The following is an 18,177-nucleotide window of genomic DNA, read 5'->3' as shown; positions in this document are numbered from 1 at the left end:
GAAAGACATTATTTTGGTTATTTATAGCAGAGTATGGTATAATTTTAATGGTCCGGCCCACTGGACATCTACCGAGGCCATATGTGGCCCACAATGTGAAATGAGTTTGACACCCCTGTCATAAAGCCAGAACTACAGGGAAGTGTTTGACTGCAATACACTTCGAGCCCCAAAATATCCGACAAAAAAAAAACGGTACTTAATGTGCTGTGGTCAGCCCTTCGGACGCTTTTGACGCCGTATGCTCGGGCCGTTTATAACAGAGTACTGCATATCATCATTGTCGCATCTTTTAGTCATGAATCAGTTTTCATTTGAAAACTTGAGCAGAGTAAGAGTGTAACAGAACAATGTCATTGCCACATATGTTCATGTTTAAATGAAATGGAATCATATTGTTATGTACGTACATTTTGCCAAGATTTTCCACAAAGTTGAATGCATGCAAACATTAAGGTTTTTTTTTTTTCCTTACTTGAATTCATACAAACTTTTTCTTTCTGCGGTATCCGACGGTTTCGGTGTGCCTGCCTCTGAAAGTCAGCTAAGGTGAACTCCAGCTCACCAGTGACTCCTAGCAGGGACAAAGACTTGGGGGGGAATTGGAGATCATGTAAACACAAAAGATGCAGAACACGCGTGAAGCACGACATAATTGGATTTAATGTTTTAATTGGTCTCACATGAAAGCACATAACCAAATAACCTACTTAAAGAGTGCCACCTGCAACATGTTTCAATTCCTGCATCCCATCTTATTTCATCCAATTTTTTTGTTTGACCCACCATGATTAGAAGAAACCAGCACTAATTTGTGTCTGTCTACTCAATGGTCCAAAAACGCTGCTTCTTACGGAGTTACTTTGCGAATCAGCATCACCTTTGACTTCTGAAAAAAGACTGTGCAGATGCTTCACCTGGTTCAGGTTAAATCCTAAGCGAAATCCAAATAAAAACAAAAAAAAACAAGTGCCAGTTTCAAAGCACACCGACCTCTCATATCATACTACGAGAAACGCATACATTCCTGGGGTAAAAGGGGGAATAAAATACACACAAAAAAGGTCATACAAAATAAACACCTGAATAGAAAAAGTAGCAAAACAAAGTTACAGTATCAGGCCGTTTTTTTTTTGTTTTAATCAAGTTGTTCACTTTTACGCAAAGTATGCAGGATATGAACTGAAGACAAGTCAGCGTGATGAAACTCAATCATCGCAGCCCAAAAAAAACAACCCCAAAAAGATGGACCAAATAACTAAAAGAAAAAGTCCATTCACACCAAGAACCGTAGCAAGTTTGCTGTCGAAGCGCACCGAGAACCCACCGAGCTATTGTGACGCATGTACCATCCGTAAAACATAACAGCCGGGTCACGGGAAAATGGCAAACGTTCACCACAGTCTAACCACTAACTTTGTCAGATGAAACCTGGATCAATTTTTTGTGTGTGTGTAAACTGGACAAGAATCAGACAACGGTGACGATTTTGATTCAGTAGACGCGTTTCAAGGTGTTATTGTGGACCCAAGTGTCACAACAGTTCAAGTAAAAACACACAAAGTTTCAAAATAAAGTTTGAGGTTTGATTTTTGTCCTGTAACAGTGGCAGCTTACGACCACAAACGACGGTCTAATTTCGGAAAAAAAAATACAATGGGACTAAACTATATCAGAAAAAAATTTACCATCCATTTTTTGACACATTGAGTAATGTTCGATTCATTTTTTTTTTTTAAATCAGTGGAGGTGTTCTTCCAATGAACGAACATACTGTACTTTACACACTGAGTAGAGCGTAAACATACATATGCACATGTATGAGCACATGCACAACCACGCAGACAACTTAGGCTGGTGAGAGGTAATTAAAAAAAAAAAAAGGGGGGGGGATTTTTCTTCTTTTTTTCCCCATCTTGCAGAGGACTTCAGTTCTTGTCAGCCTCGGCCGGTGCCTCCGTCTCATCACCTTCTGCCTGGGCGTCGGACATCCACAGCTGCCATGAAAGGGGGGGGAAACAGGTCAAATTAGTGCTGGATCAGGGTCAAAGGGAGCAGCAGCGCATGCCAGACAACCGGCGAAATGGGACTGCTCCCAGCCACTCCCTCAAGTCTTATGACTCGACGGGTATGCTGCTGAGCAATGACATGCAGTCATGACTCGTCTACAGATGCTACTGCCTGACATGAGTTGGTCCTCATGCGCGACGACTCATTAAAAAAACAAAACAGGTAAGAATCTTTTTCCTGACACACACCCCCTCCACTCATCACATCAGCATCTTACAAACAGGTTTGAAAGTCAAGACCTGAGGCCAAGATCCCGTACGCCTCCATTATATGTGACCCACAGGAGCAAATGTTGTGCATCAACTTGCACGATTCTTGCTAAAATCTTGGCCAAAATTTCTAAAATGTCCTATGTAGAAATGAGAGATTGTATGCGATCTTTGTGACAAGCTCTTTTTTTACGGTGACTTGCACCACAGTTGAACAAACTATTTTTCTTGACGCCCAATTTTTTTTTCAATTGTGGATATGTAATAAGATGAGATTCAACATTTGTATGGCCTCACAGTGATAATGTCCGAGAAGCTTTAATTATACCATGACACTGCTGATTACAACATAAGACATTTCAAGTAAATAGGATATTAATTGGTTATTTGAACTCACAGTCAGATTGTCGCGGAGCAGCTGCATGATCAAGGTACTGTCTTTGTACGATTCGCTGTTCAGCGAGTCCAGCATGGAGATGGCGTCGTCAAAGGCCTGGAAAGCAAATCAGCCGGCGTGTTTACAGAGGACCCTTCATGAAAAAAGCCAACATCAAAACCCAAAATGCCAAGCGCGCATCACCCAACACAAAAGAGGGAGATTCTTACTTTTTTGGCCAGGTTGCAGGCCTCGGTGGGTGAGTTGACAATCTCGTAGTAGAAGACGGAGAAGTTGAGTGCCAGGCCCAGGCGGATGGGATGAGTGGGCTGCATGTCGCTGTAGCTGATGTCCAAGGCCGCCTGGTACGAATCTTTTGAGCTTGTGATGATTTCTGTCAGCAGAGTGCGGGGCAAGCACTAAATTGAAAGCATCACAAATGGCCCGCTCTAGGTCGGGAAAGCCATTTCACCAGCTAGTCCATCTCTCGCTCCAAATAATGCGATGCTCTTGGCCTTACGAGCAACAACAACATGACGGGTGAAGGGGGGGGGGGGGTGCAGTTGACACCAGTATACTAATAGTGCTACTAGTGAAGCGCTGGGTATTTGAATTTTTAGCGTCACGAGTAGGGCCGCTTATGTCGGCGTTTTCACTGTATTGACGATCAAACAACGGATCTCATCTTATTTTCTGACGAAGCAGTAGATGTTCTTCAGTAAAAGGACACGCATGGCTAAAATGTAGCCATTAAGACACCCCGTGCAAAAGCGTGCGCGCAAACGACACGACCGTAGTCATACAACCGGACATTGAGCAGGTGAGGCCAATTTTCATGATAGAGCACACACGTAAGGGTACCAAATATGTGCCGACGCAGCTTTGTGGCAAGCCGAGGAAGCATTTATTTGAATTGTTTTCGGAGGAAGGGCAAAGCGTACTAATACGGAGTCCTTAAACTGAATGTCAAAGGTGATGGAGCTAATGTTCAAACGTCAAGATGCCCGGGCAAGTTTGGGTGCCCCGCCCTCCCCGTTGGTCGCTCGGCTCGGGCTGTTGTACTCACTCTCCTTCTCATCTCCGGTGGCAACCTCCGCCAGGTAGCGATAGTAGTCGCCCTTCATCTTAAGGTAGAAGACCTTACTGTCGGCAGCAGTTGCTTTGGGAATCAGGTGCTTTTCGAGCAGACCCTGCGAGACAGAAGAGCGTTTGGGTGCCAGTTAACACCTAGTGCGGCTTATGAGCTGGGGTTTTTTTTTTTTGTTTTTGTCGAAGGGGGAACTTTTGCGTAACCATGCAAGTTAAAATAACCAGTTGAAATAGACACGGTGCAACGCGGACACGCAGCTATTTAGTGCAGTCCCATTTTATGCAAATCCCTAATCCTGATAGGTCCACAACTAGGACTGCTTGGGTGGCTCACAGGCTTTCCTTAAGTAAGAAAATACTGCGTCATTCTCATTCGATTCCTCGACTCCGGTACAAGTAAAAAGCACAGCCTCGAGAATGTACTTGCGCACAAAACTAAACTGCACGTTTACTGCTCATGATCTTAAGTACCCCTTCTGATAACTTGCTTCAATGTGATTAAAAAATAAATAATCCCAAAATAAATACTCACTGGACAGGCAAGTAAAACGTGCACATAGATTTGCCAACATTGTGAACTGACTAATAAATGCTAAATTAGCCAAGTCCTTCCTCTATATCACTTCCAGAATTTTTTGGGGGGTGGCTCCGACAACGCAATCGCCACAAATTATTCCCAAGAGCCGTCAACAAAGAATTCTCTCAACCAAGGCCACCGATCACTATCTGGCTCACGTTTTTCCATGTTGCTGCTGCCGCCTGCTCACAAAGAATGAACAAGTTTTTCATTTCATGAGAGAAACTATTTTTTTTTTTTTTGCAGGTCTGTAGTTTTTCTTTTTTTAACCATCAGGACAGCCACAACACATCCAGTCCTTCCCAATGCGTCCACATCCGCGGTAGGCCCGAAGCGCTGCCCGCGGCGGCCACAACGCAGCGCGAGGGCGCATAGTTTCAAGTACACAATTCTGGCGCTATATATAGCGGGCTCGCCGTTTTCACTGAGGATGTCCTCATGGAAACAGACGACACGTTAATAAGAGAGTTTAGCAATTTGGAATTCCAGCTTCACTTTGGGCTCCGTCACTCCCTCGGCCAGATGCAAAACTCTTGTAATCCGAGGGCTTGGTCAAGAGAGAGTGTCCACCGACAATGTCGCCGCAAACTTCAGGCAGAAAGAATTCGAAAAAGAATTATAGAGCCCTAAAATCAAAGCCCAAGTTGTTTAAATGGTGTCACATCCGTTTTAGTTACAACACATTTTTAAATCAAAGATGCAAATAAACTAGTTTAAGGTTTTGCTTTTTAATGCGCAGATTCCAAATCTGCTCTCGATTTTTTTACCCGAGGGCATCGGGTTATCACGAAAATTTGTACTACAATCATAATTTAAGAATGTTAGGTTGGGGAACAGGTGGAATTTTGTGGTCATGGATCAAATCTGCATTGCGCTGGCTTTTAAGGGTGAAACTTAAAAATGAAAACAAATCTCCCGAGCAAAGACTTTTTTTTTTTTTTTTTAAATCAGCGTCACAAATACGCACCCTACACATGAAGCCCTCTCGGATTCAAATTTCCCAATGACCCCTTTCTCATTTGCTTCTTTGTCCTTGAGTAACCTCGAAGCTTGCGAGAGAACTTTACCAGAACTTCTGTGCAGATGTCATGGAGCTCCTTCTCGATCTTCATCCTGTACTCTTTGGCCTGGTTGGCCTTGCTGCTGTCCTCCAACTTCTGTTCCATGCTGGACACCACCCTCCACGAGGACCTGCGGGCGCCCACCACATTCTTGTAGGCGACGGAGAGCAGGTTGCGCTCCTCATTGCTCAGCTCGGCCGAGCACTCCTCCGTCACGGCCTTCATGTCCGCCGCCATGTCATCGTAGCGCTCGGCCTGCTCGGCCAGTTTGGCTTTCTGTACCAGGATCTCCCTGTCTGCCATGGCTCCTACGTGGGCTGCGGAAATAGTGGGGTGGCGAGCAAAGGAGGGAAGGGTGAAGGAAGGAAGGATAAAGGAGAGGGGGGGGGGGCGGCAGGGAGAAAACAAAGGAGACAGAGATTAGGGAGACAGGAGAGAGTGTCGGGGAGGAGGGGGAGGGGCGGCTGATGCGAAACCACAATGAATGTCAAGGCAATCCCCCTTCTTGATTTTTAAAATACAAACGGCATTCAATAAAGCAATGATAAATGAAAAGCCAAATATCTTGCTTGGCTAGCGCACAAGATGATCACTTTTTGAATGATCGCACCCAATAGCAGGCAAATTACTTTCATGGTAAATCTGTAGCAGTTTGCTCCCTCGGTAGAATGTGAAAATGGGCACCTAACTGCAAAAAGTTGACATTTGAGCAGCTACAACAAGCGTGCGTCCTGACTATACCGACATACCGGGATGGCGAACCCGAGGCCAGCGGGCTATAACATGGTAGTGAGGGCATTGGGTAGGACACGCCATTGTGCGTTGCACCCTCACCTACGATTCTCCTGTACTTGGGGCGGGTCGATTCACACCTAACTGCATATTTTTCAGCGCCTTTTCTGTAACAAACCCAAAGACGATGCCGACAGGAGCGCGATCGAAGATTCCAGACAAGGGCATGTTGTGGGGCTGACCCCAGAGAAAGCAAGGTGGTAAACTGCTCACGATGATGCAGAGAAAGGTCCAGATCAAGAAGGTGCAAAGTCTATACAGGAAGATCGGAGTTGAGTTTCCAGCCAAAAACCACAAAAACATGACCGTCTCCTCGTCGGCCTTTTCACACTGCACCATCATGAGCCCTTGCGTTGCGTATGTGCTGCAAGGGGGTGAGAATGCAAGGCTGTGTCTTGTCACGGTGCGACGCACCCTTACGGTGGAAAAACGTACAACTCGAGTGCACCGTCACAGTGATGCTTGAAGGAGCATCCAATAGAAGAGGGCCCATCAGAGTGATTTCAGAGGACTAACAGCAAGAGACCAACCAGTAAGAAAAGCCTCCCTGATACTTCCTGGGCGGCTGCTATGCAGGCACTTCCTAATACAACCAAGCTGGCGGTTGCCCTTGCGCACTGCCCCGCGGCAAACACCAAGAAAACCAAATGCAGTGTGCAAAGCCCTCGGCCTTAACCCTGTCCGAGGACTGCCGTTTGCATTGCCGTATTTGAAAATACGCAATGGTTCTGTTTCTTTTTAAGAGCAACATTATGATGTGGTGAACAATCGCCGCATCATCTACCACAACGCAAGCCAAATATAGTTCCTCTCGCGTCTTAGAAACATCAAGTTGGATCACTCCAACTTGACAGCGACTGCTATTTTCTATTATCCTCGGCGGCTTTGGTGGCATTTTATGGTGTTACATAAAGGTCAGCAGCCAAAAATACATGAATTTAAAAAAAAAAAAAAAGAAAACGAACAAACCAAAAAAAAACGGTAATAGGTTGAATAGCCAAGGATGGGTTAATAGGAAAAAATGTAGACTGAAAAAATTCAGGGGTTTACTGTATTATAATCAGCGCAAACGTGAAATCACATTTAAACCTGGTCTGTTTGATTGCTTGAATCCGATTTGTCCTGAATTTAGTACAGCTTCGGGGATGGTTAACTGACAGAAAATAGTTTCGAGTAGTACAGAGGTGGCCAGGACCTTTCCTCAAAATGGCAGCCGAGCACAGGTAAAAACATGTACCTGACGAGAAAGTAAGTCCCGGAGCGTCTGCCCTGCGGTCTTTAAAAAGCGTCGAAATCGCGTGGCGAGCGCGGAAACGATCGGGTTCAGCGACGTCTTACCGTGAGACTCGAGAAGAACCGTCTTAGAAAAGCAACATTTAGAGTCAAAATGGCACTACGAGCCAGTGAGTCACATCCACCTGCGCCCTTCTGTGGAATGTCGGCTAACCAGGTTTGGCGTCATACACACCTGCACACAAGGAACCGACAAATAATACACACCCAAGCCACCGGGACGAGTATGGAATGTCATATTCGTACATTTAAAATACAGGCGAGGGGATTCTTCTGAAGAGTCATTTGTGCTGGTCACCTCGGAGCTGGAACTGAAAAGGGAGACTAGCTTGCATGGTCGCTAGTGAACGCCCTTTACCAACCCCCCACCCCCCCTCTCCACGCTTCCCGGAAAACGAGCCCGAAAAAAAACGAGACGTAGCTGGATTAAGTCGTTCGTTCTAGATGGCTCGATAAAGTAGACGCGTGGAGACCTCGTCATTTGCGGCTATCAGGAGGGGAACTGGATGCTTCCGACGCGATCGCACTAGCCCACCGAACAATGAGCGAGCATCATCGCCGCGGTTCTCCATTCAAGCGAGCCCGCTAGCCCAGAATGCGTTTTTACGACCCCGCCCGGCGTCGATGGAGATGCGACCCCACCGCCGGTCCGCTGGAGCGGGGACTCCCACCCCCACGACTAACCTGTGGACGTCGTTGAAACGGCGCTCGCGTCTTGATTCCTGATTCCCGGGCCGCACAGCTGATGTTCGCTCGCTCGCTAGCTCGCGCTCGTCCACGGGGTTTCCCTCCAATCAAAGCAGCACGAGCAGGGTCGCGCTGGGACGGCTGACGTCACGGGCCGGTTGCCGCGGCAACTACAGTGAGGAGGGAATAATGGCGAGAGTAACACCTTGAAGAATTTTAGGTACACATACTGGACATTTTTTGTGTACATTTTTTTCTGGCACGTTTCTTCCTCGACTTCCTTAATTCCTCGCCTCCGTCAATGTTCCGATACACCTACTTTTTTATTTGTAGTCACGCATCCTTACGTTCGTTCCTCTGTTGATTAAATCTGCTTTTCTGCCTTAGTTCCTTAACTCCTTGCCTGAGACCTTTCTTCCCACTAACCCTCTTCTCTACCTTAATTCCTTTGCCCTTCCTCGCTTCTCCCTCAACCGATTTTTATTCAGCTCCTTCCTTTGGTTGAAGCTCCTTTTCTGTTCCTCCTCCTTTCCTTCCTTACATCCTTGCTTGCATTGCTGAAACTTGCTTTTCACCTTTCCTCCTCCTTTCCTTCCTTACATCCTTGCTTGCATCGCTGAAACTTGCTTTTCAGCCCTCCTTTTTTCCACCTCAGAGATTCCTTCCTTTCATTTCCCGCTTCCTTTCTGCCTTTCATCATTCATTTTCCTTCCATTTCCTCAGAGCCACATTTTATACTTTGCAGCCTTTGTCTTAAACCTACTTTTCTGCGTTCCTTCCTTCACTCCCTCCCTACCTCCTTGTCATACCTGTTTTTAATACATCCTTTCTTCCATTGTTAAACCTGCTTTTTTGTCTTCTTTCCTTACTTCCTTACCTTATTCCTTCAGCCTCTGACCAGCTTTTTTCCTTCACTCCTGTCTGCCTTCTACATTTCTTCCCTCAGAAAAACAATGACATAGGTAAAAAGGCTCTTAAGTGACTAATGTGTTAAATGTGCCCCATTCATCAGGCTTTGCCAGTGACGTTTTGGGTGGGGTTTGAAGTCTCTCCAAGTCAGCGGCTATGGCGACAAAACTTCCTTGAATTGACTTGGGGGGGGGGGCAACAAAACCAGACTGTGCATTCACAAAAGCTGTTACCACGACAACACGTGAGCTTGAATTCTATGCTGCGCTCAGAATTGTGCAGTTCCCACTGGGGTGTGTCTGAAAATAGATGACCTATAGCTGCTGGGAATTAATTCTTTCACCTCATGGAAACAGATAATTTCATTTTGCACCAGATTTTTTTTCTACCCATTAATCCGGCCTGCTACCTCAGACTTTTTCAGTGACATGTCTGACGAGCATGATTGGGCATGTCGAAGTGAAATCAACATTTCCAAGACATTTGCGAGCAAACACTCAGTGGCTGCCGAGGCGGTTCCAACTTTGTGTCCACGACAGACCCATCCTTCCTTGTTTCGTCAAGGAAACAATCATTTGAAAGAAGAAATACGTCTTACGCTGAATATAGGCGTGACATCTGCAACGCCCTCATTTAATTATACAAGCCATCAGTCTATTTACCACTTGTTTGCATTAGGGTCATGGTTAACCGTGAATTTAATATATCCATCTTTGAATACCGAAGCTACAAAAAAAAAAATAAAAAATAAAAAAATAAACTCAAGTTTTAGTAATTGTCCAGCCATTTCCTCATTGGCTTAATAGATTTTAGCATAGTTTGATTGTGAGCTTGACAAAATGGTTTCAGACAGGAAAGACGCCTTTTTTTTCAGTCATGAGGGCGGTGTCGCTTTAACTCATTTCCCGTGCATAGGTGGAAAGAAATTCAACAAAGAGGCAGATGTACCACAAAGTAAAATTTAATAAAACACTATTATACATCAGTGATCATACATTCCAGTTCCTGACACTTTCCTGTAAATTGTTAAATCTTTGCTTTTTTTCTTGTTTTGTTTAAGTAGCAGCCTGGCCGGTTAGTGACGAGCCAACATTGAGAATTAGCATTAGCGAAGTGAAACGAATACAGTGTTAAACAATGACAGGAATTAAGACCCCTCTTACAACAAGAGTGAATTCATAATAGCAACAACAATTGTCGTTCTGATTAGAACTAAATCACGTGCAAGTCCCCAGAGACCAGGTCCAACCCTGGAGCAAGAGTAGCTGTGGGGGCGCAGGGGGGGTTAATCGTCACAAAATTTATAATGATGGCTCAGCATGACAATCATTCCACGCGCACGACACATTAGGAAGTCTTCATTTGCCGGGCGGGAGCAGGAAATCAAACCTTCAGGTTCGTTTACTGTAACTTCCCATTTGGCGACATCACTCTTAATGATGAAAAATGAAAAAAGGACCGAGAGTGCAGAGCTGGTACGAGAAGGGCCTCACGGAAGTCGTCATCCAAGTGATTAGGGAGGGGAAAGAATGGCGGAGATGTGTTTTTTTGTTGGTTTTTTTTTTTGTTTTTTGTTTTTCATGCCTCCACACCTTCCAATTCAGGGGGCAGAGGGGATTTGGGATGCTTGCTCTCAAAGTGCTGCTTGAAGGTTTTGGGGTCAGGCATCTGAGACTGTGGCGAGAAACACGGCAAGACCATATTAGCAGGAACCACCAACTTCCAGCACATTGATACGTTGATAAAAATAGGACTTTAAAGTCGAAATGTGACGCACCAGAGAGATGTTTTTCACAGCCCTGCCAAATTTGAGGAGTAGAACAAAAACTGCCACATATACAGTATAAAATGAGGCTTCGAAAAGCATGAAAGCTCTTCAGATAGCATCGTTCTTATGCCTACACAACAACACATCCGAGCCACTAAAAACATCAAGACAATGAGGCGCTCTAAGACAGCTGTACCAGGGCAAAGCCCTCATCCACATGTTGCACAGCTAATTGCAACTGTGCTGGTAAACTGCTGATGCAAACAAAGGTGCTCGGGTCCTTGCAGAGGGACTTGAGTACAAGTGCATCACGCCCATATAGTCGAGGAAACCAATGTTGAAAAACTGTTCTCTCCACAAATGAGTACAACGTAGTTCTCTGCCTTCGCATGTGTTTTCAGCAGTTCCCGAACTGATTTAAAACCAAATCTCTGAATACACTTTACAGGGACTTTTAATGGTAAAATGTGCTTCTCTATTTACTACATCCATGACTATTTTAACTATGCAAACACTTTGCAGGTATTTTGTGAAAAGTACCATACAAATACAATTTAGCTGTAATCGAAATGTATTGTTGTACGTCGGTTATGATTGTTCTGCATTGCAGTATGAGTTAATTTTGTGCATTCGAGGCCAATTGTGAAGCTGCAAATCAAGAGACACTGAGTACTGATGTAGATTGCTACATTAGTTTGTCACACTAGTTACTCACCACCCACTCGTCATATGGAGGGTCAACCAGCGGGGAAAAAAAAAAAAAAACTCACCCGGCACACGGCACAGGTGAAGACGAGGGCTGCCTTGGCCGCTGTCTTCTGATCGTGCCCTTTAGCCTTCTTCATCTCGGCCTGCTTCTTGGCATTCTTCTGCTGTGACTGGATCTTCTGATGTCCGCGGGCCATGGTGATCAAATCTAGCGTGAAATAAATACAGGGACTCTTCATTAAACCAGTGAAAAAAGTCTTCCCTATAAATCGTTTCTTAGGTCATCAACAATGAACAATAAACTGCTATTCTGTTGGACGATTGAAGGGCAAATTAAAGTAAACCAGTGGTGTGAAGTAACCAACAAATACGTTTTCAGGTTTTTACTTTACCGGAGTGTTTAGTTTGCCGACTTTTGAAAATTGTCTATATGAGTTAATGTGAGTCATTAGCAAGCACAGTGGTATTGTGACATCACATTCAAAATGACTCGGGCGATTAATTTATTTAGCGAACGCTATGTGCCCAGTGATTGGGCGGGCAACCAGTCTTGGGTGTGCCCCACTTCTCTTGCCAAAGGTCATGTTTGATACAGACTTTAGACTAAACTGTCCAAAGGTGTGAATGTGAGTGAAAATGTCCTGTCACTAGTTTTACTAGACTAGTTACCCACTAGTGTGAAGTTTTACTTCATTAGCAGCAGTTGACCTACTCGAAGTTGCCCTACGAGGGAAGACAAAAAGCATACTACCACCACATGGCCCTTAATGTGGATATTAAACAGGGGGGGCGGGGTGGGCTAAAAGGGCTCGCCCTTTGTGGCTTGATAAAATTGAACGTTTACTCTTGTTAAAGGGAGAGACTGACCTTAAAATGAAGGTTTCCAACTAAAAAATTCTCAATGGTATGAAGCCTGTTTGCTCCTTCTATAAATAGCCAGGAATGGATTCAGTCTTACACACAATTAAAAGACGTAACCAAGCTTGTCTGACATGACAGAAATATAATTAATGCATAGTTTTATGACATTTACGAGAGTTAAAATCATTCAGTTCCCTTACATTCCTTTTTCCTCGTTTTTAGCGATGGGTTTATGGGAGTAAGGGGAAATTAGTTCATCTCGAATTAGGGTTATGCTAACACAAACTGACGGTCAAACGTTGCGTGTTCTTAAAAGAATACGTGAACAGGGTCAGGCACGAGACATTAAACTACCTTAAAAGGTTATCCACGTGTGCTCGAAATCATTTTCATTTTGACAATTAGGTAAAACGGGACAGGGGTTGAAACGTGGATTAGCATTCCAGCTAGCAAAACTGCCCCCCTAGCCTCCATTCGGGAACTCGGTGGGCATTTCATCGCCGCTAGTAAGCACCCTAATGCGATGCTATTTTGGATCTTATTGTAATGGTGAGTGAACATACCTTGTAAAAATAGTATGCAAGTAAGTAAGTGTCGTTCCCACGGAGCCTAAACGAAAACGTGACAGCTGCTGAAATCCCACTGACAAGATGACGTCGCTGGTAGATTCAAAGACTGTCATAAACACGGCTGTTACTGATACAAACGTACACAATTTAACGAAAAGAGGGAAAATATAATCATGCTAATAGGTAACTTTGTTTTTAAATCTTTCTACATAAAGACGACTGTTCTGTTGAATTGTGCGTTGGACAGCAATTTTTACATGTTTTCAGAAATTTTCGAGCAAGCCGTGAAGCAGCCATCAAGACCGATGACGTTGGCGACGTTGCCCCCACGTGGTAGAATGGGGCCGGTACGCATTTTTCGTGCTCATTTGACTAAATTACACCAGTCAGTTGCGCCTAACTCGCCAAGTTTAAAATATGTAACATTTCAAAATATCTAAATACATTTCAAATAAGTGACGATAAGCATTTATTGTACTATCGTAGAGTGGTACATATTGCGAAAGTTACAAAAGGGGGAATTTTGTTGCTTAATTCATATTGCAAAAACGTAATATTAATTAGAATGACGTCTTTAGACGATTGCGGCGCTTAGTATTGTGAGGAAACATTTTAAAGTTCAAGCAAAGTGTTTATCGGGTCAATGAAAGTCTCTAAATTGATAGGCAGGCGTATATATGATTGGTGTTTTGTGCCCCACTTCTCTGAAGAAGGCAATGATAGGTTAATTGAACACTCTAAATTGTCTGGAGATGTGAGTGTGAATGGTATTTCGGCATCGTGTGCAAAATGTACAAAATGGATGTATGGATCCAAAGCATATCACATCATGTGAATGCAAGTTATTCAAATCATGTCACGACTGAAATCCTATCCAGGTGAGAAAATTATCCAGCCGTCCACCTGTCCTTATCACTATCCTGCCCCCCCCCCCGCCTCCCGCCTCCCATCACATAGGAAAAGCGAGATCAGCCTTTTGTGAATGGGGGAAGGTGTGTGAGGGGAACGCCCGAGTGGCCCAGAGGCATCTTGCTGCTGTTGTACAGTCACTTGCTAGATTACAAGACCCAGGGTGGGGTTGTCAAGCCCCAGGGGGTTGGACAGCATGAAAACAAATCTACCAGGTGTCAGCAAACCAATGCGGAGAATATTCCAGACCCACCCATAATCGGTAAAAATCCAGGATATATTGTCCATGCACATTTTTTAATATACTGTATGGTCTTACTCGTCCCAAACACACTTTTTGAAAGTGTACCTTTGTGCCTGTTCTCACTCTCATGATGTCAAGAAATATCAGACTGTGGAAAGGAAAGGGAAAAGAAGACTCCCCTGCACAGTTCTCCAAATAAGAGGCAACACGTACTTGCATCAAGCTGCTCGCCCCAGTTAAAGTTTACTGTAAAACTGACACAACAAACTAAAGCGAATTAAGCACAGCATATTTACTTGGATTGGTTGGTGACCAGTCCAGGGTGTATACTGTACCGCCTCTTACTCAGTCAGGTGAGGCAGGGTCTAGCACACCCTAGTGAGGATAAGCGGTATTAAAGATGAATGGGATATTGAAACATTCATTTCCAACCATTTTCCGCTCCGCTTTATCCTGGGTCGCGGGGGGTGCTGGAGCCTATCCCAGTCGTCTTCGGGCAGTAGGCGGGGGACACCCTGAACTGGTTGCCAGCCAATCGCAGGGCACACAGAGTCGAACAACCATCCGTGCTCACACTCACTCCTAGGGACAATTTGGCGTGTTCAATCAGCCTGCCATGCATGTTTTTGGAATGTAGGAGGAAACCGGAGTACCTGGAGGAAACCCACGCAGGCCTGGGGAGAACATGCAAACTCCACGCAGGGAGGCCGGAACTGGAATCGAACCCGGTACCTCTGCACTGTGAGGTTGACGCGCTAACCACTGGACGACCGGGCCACCTGATATTGAAACACTCAAATAATAAGCCAAACCATAGAATTTTGTCTCACCAAAGTCCTCTTATTTCAATCTTATCATACAATGTGAAACGTTGCAAGACGTCACGTTTATTATAAACCTACAAACAACTGCTCTGTTAACATCTATTAGAGCTTAGTTGGGGACCTTCACTGCCTCTTCTTGCTGTTGATTACACTGCATGTCTTCCGGTAGACTTCAGCAAAAATAAACATGATCGCGAAAAAATTTCCGTGGAGCAGAATTTGGTGGACATCTATCTGTTTCACAAAATGTATTAGTGTGTGTGGGTGTGAACGGGTGAACAAGCGGCATTAACTCGGTCAGTTGTTGCTTTATGACATTTTTGGATTGGTTTACGCCACGGTCAGGTCTGCCACATCCAATATGGCGGACACAGTGACATATTGTAAAAACATGGAGGTACATGACTGACCGGCTGGACAAACCGGCTAAATGAATACAAACGCATGACAACTTTGATAATGGAATGTCTTTTGGTCCCTTCCCTGAACGCTCCCCAAATCCACATGTTACTACTTCAACCACGTCACGTGAAAGGTTACCGCGTCACCCGTTCCCAACCGGAAGAGAAAGAGGGCCTCTTAACCTTCCTCATCTGACGCTTTCTCTCCGTTCTCCCTCCGGTTCCCAACCAACCGGTTTTGCCACAATGTTGCCGGACCAGTCGAACCGCGCACACGCGGAGCACACACGGCGCAGCGCGGCGCATTCATGCAAACCACAACAACAACAATTTGCACGATGTGGTATGCTTTGGATCAGGGCGCGCAGACTTTTGTGCTTGAGGGCTGCATTTAATTTGACTGACAATTTTCCAAAAAAAACAGCAGAATTATTTCAACAACTTAATTTGTGAATGCTCATAATGCAATTCATGCTAGTGTTTTTATCTCATTGTTTATAATTCATTTAATTGCCATCTATTTACCAATTATTTAGTCAAATAAAAATACAGGTTTATTCAAACTGTTTTTATATTTCTGTTTTATTTAATTCCTCACAGTAAATAAAAAATGATTATGATTCATAGAACAGTATATGACAGTGAATAGATAAATGGATAAAATGTAGACAAAAATGTCTACATTTGAATTGAGCTGAGCCTTCTGAGGACCTAAAAGGGTTCCCCACTTCTGCAACACTGCATGATGTGGCATGCCTTGGAGCATGAGGTTACATACGTTGACTGGGAAACCTCCATAGTTGTGAATGCGAGTGTTTGTGGTTGCCTCTCTGCCCCTTTCAGGCCGCATGCAAAATCCGTCATTTTCTCTCTGAACTGGAACATATAAGAGGGAGCATGTAACTACCATTTTGACCATTTCACCCACACTGAATCGTCTCTTAAACCTCGGATGTGGCGATTTTGCAGGATATCTGAGTGAAATAGTCTTTCTCCTTCTTTCCATGTGTAGGACAAATGGTTCCATTGCACCTGCCTACACTCGCTCGTGGTTCTGGAGCTGCCAAACAGGTTGACTCCCAATCCAGGGGCCAAGTCCCAACAAGTACAAAAAAAAAAAAACAAAAAAAAACACGTTTGGTATGTACGATTTTTTTTTTTTCCCCACATACGCAGAAGGCAGGAGGAGGCATGGGAACGGGAATTCTTGAGCAGCGTCTTGGTGGCTGACGTCTCAGTCTTGCCCGTGCTTGCTTGGAGTCGCACGGTTTCAACTGTCACAATGTCACATGGCAACGCCGGAAAAGTTTGAGACTATATATGACCTGCCACCATTTAAAGCGTCCCTGATCAACCCTAACGTCAACAGTTCAGATGTTTGAGGAGGCTTTTCTTAACATTTCTTTTGTGCTTCTTCTGTCCGTTCTACAAATCAAATGTGGCCCCTTGAGCTCTGAAAAGTTTGCCCGCCACTGGTTTACTATTGCATTTATTGTGAACACCTTCAACTCTGCCTCCCTCTCCCCGTGTTGTGTTTGTGTGCTGTTGGGAAGAAAAAGGACTCCACCTGTATTTATCTAGCACACACAACACACAGCACACCGAAAAGGCCCCAGCTGCTCTGGGAAACAAATGAGATGAGAAGAACATGGCTGTGTCTCATACACGCACACAAGGGGATGACACCACTGGCCGTTAAACTGAAGCTAGAACCTTTTCCTTAAAAAAAAAAAAAAAAAGATTTCCATACACATCACCCGGAGGCTTTCACAAGCAAATGTGCCTGTCTATTTGTCCCGTCAACAACTTGCAAGCATCCAAACCATTTTGCTAAAATAACAACAACAAATGACAATTAAACTTGTAAAATAATCAAAACGATAAATACAATGAATAGAAAAAAAAAGTGGACACATTTTTTCCTGTTGTTGGTTATCATGTATTGATAGCGGTTGCATGCCTTTGACGTGAACTTTGAAGCTAAATAAACAGGACTGAATTAGCATTGAGGTGGTGATTGTAGGAGACAAACATGCACCTGCATTGTTTGCTGTCGGCCTGGCTGATCCCAAACACTGTGATGTGCTCACACAATGGCTTCATTAAAGGGACAATGGCATTGTGTCAACTAATGACAGCCCCCCCATCACAACCACCACTGCCTTTATTTCCTCTTTACTCTGTAGTGGTGGGCAAACTTTTGTGCCCCGAGGCCCACATTTGAGTTTTCAAACAGATACTTGGGCTGGCTAATTGTATTCTTCCTAATGAAATTATTTGCAGCCAATTAACCAATGGCAGTGGATATAAAAAGTCTCCACACCTATTCAAATGCAATGGTTTTGTTGGCTAGAAACGAGATCAAGACAAATCACTTGAAATTTTTCTCCACCGTTAGTGTGACCTATAACCTGTACTCTCCACAATCCCCTGGAGTGAAAAAACAATGCGAGCTTTTAGAGAGAGGATGTAAAAATGATGATGATGAAGATAATGTTGACCTTCATTTGGGGTTAATCTGTGGCAGTTTAAATGGTGGAAGGTGTGTGCTGACTCCCACTTCACATGACTATGCACCAAATTGGTTCATTCTGAACTGTAAGTAAGTAAGCAACTGTCACTAAGTAACTGTAAACATGCAACACTAAGGACATATGTTGGAATTTAATTGGGTCATTCTGAACACAGTGACATCGCCAGTTCTAGGTGGGCGTACACACTTGTGCAATAACATTTTCTTACTTCATTTTTAATTCCCCTGTAAAAAATATTGAATTTTTCCAGGTTGTAGGTGTCATTCATGCTTTTTGAAATGTTTTATAATGTTCTT

General features: G+C 44.2%; 2 protein-coding genes across 5 annotated transcripts; both read right to left on the bottom strand.

The window, feature by feature from the left end:
- Positions 1-645: 645 nt before the first annotated feature.
- LOC109514611 (14-3-3 protein zeta-like) lies at positions 646-8,488 on the bottom strand. 3 transcript variants are annotated; one of them, XM_019867882.1, is made up of 7 exons: positions 8,474-8,488; positions 8,152-8,324; positions 5,389-5,699; positions 3,722-3,845; positions 2,886-3,049; positions 2,677-2,772; positions 646-1,997 (listed from the first exon to the last, which is right to left on the bottom strand). In XM_019867882.1, exons 3-7 carry the CDS (start codon positions 5,683-5,685, stop codon positions 1,929-1,931), a joined length of 750 nt encoding a protein of 249 aa, XP_019723441.1. In that variant the 5' UTR covers positions 5,686-5,699; positions 8,152-8,324; positions 8,474-8,488; the 3' UTR covers positions 646-1,928. The 3 variants fall into 3 exon arrangements, with proteins under 3 accessions (XP_019723441.1, XP_019723440.1, XP_019723442.1); XM_019867881.1 differs by lacking the exons at positions 8,152-8,324; positions 8,474-8,488 and adding an exon at positions 7,675-7,720; XM_019867883.1 differs by lacking the exons at positions 8,152-8,324; positions 8,474-8,488 and adding an exon at positions 7,513-7,627.
- A 1,520-nt stretch (positions 8,489-10,008) lies between these two features.
- znf706 (zinc finger protein 706) lies at positions 10,009-13,146 on the bottom strand. Of its 2 annotated transcripts, XM_019867932.1 has the most exons (4): positions 12,964-13,146; positions 12,229-12,262; positions 11,602-11,747; positions 10,009-10,737 (listed from the first exon to the last, which is right to left on the bottom strand). In XM_019867932.1, the coding sequence occupies exons 3-4, from the start codon at positions 11,734-11,736 to the stop codon at positions 10,642-10,644; spliced, it is 231 nt and encodes a 76-aa protein (XP_019723491.1). In that variant the 5' UTR covers positions 11,737-11,747; positions 12,229-12,262; positions 12,964-13,146; the 3' UTR covers positions 10,009-10,641. The 2 variants fall into 2 exon arrangements, with proteins under 2 accessions (XP_019723491.1, XP_019723490.1); XM_019867931.1 differs by lacking the exon at positions 12,229-12,262 and having other exon boundaries at positions 12,964-13,085.
- Positions 13,147-18,177: the final 5,031 nt, after the last annotated feature.

Source organism: Hippocampus comes, unplaced genomic scaffold (genome assembly GCF_001891065.2).
Source record: "Hippocampus comes isolate QL1 unplaced genomic scaffold, H_comes_QL1_v1.1 scaffold207, whole genome shotgun sequence".
Lineage (NCBI taxonomy): Eukaryota > Metazoa > Chordata > Actinopteri > Syngnathiformes > Syngnathidae > Hippocampus > Hippocampus comes.
This window is presented reverse-complemented; position numbering and strand designations above follow the sequence as displayed.

What these genes read in the sequence shown, in the direction of transcription:
- LOC109514611 (XM_019867881.1), bottom strand. Translation starts at nt 7,705, where the DNA reads ATGACATTCCATACTCGTCCCGGTGGCTTGG. An exon ending in ACATCTGCACAGAAGTTCTG is followed by an intron (nt 3,846 to 5,388) that starts GTAAAGTTCTCT and finishes TCTGTCTCGCAG; the next exon opens with GGTCTGCTCGAAAAGCACCT. An exon ending in CCTGCAACCTGGCCAAAAAA is followed by an intron (nt 2,773 to 2,885) that starts GTAAGAATCTCC and finishes TTTGCTTTCCAG; the next exon opens with GCCTTTGACGACGCCATCTC.
- znf706 (XM_019867932.1), bottom strand. Translation starts at nt 11,736, where the DNA reads ATGGCCCGCGGACATCAGAAGATCCAGTCACAGCAGAAGAATGCCAAG. An exon ending in TCACCTGTGCCGTGTGCCGG is followed by an intron (nt 10,738 to 11,601) that starts GTGAGTTTTTTT and finishes TTCTCGCCACAG; the next exon opens with TCTCAGATGCCTGACCCCAA.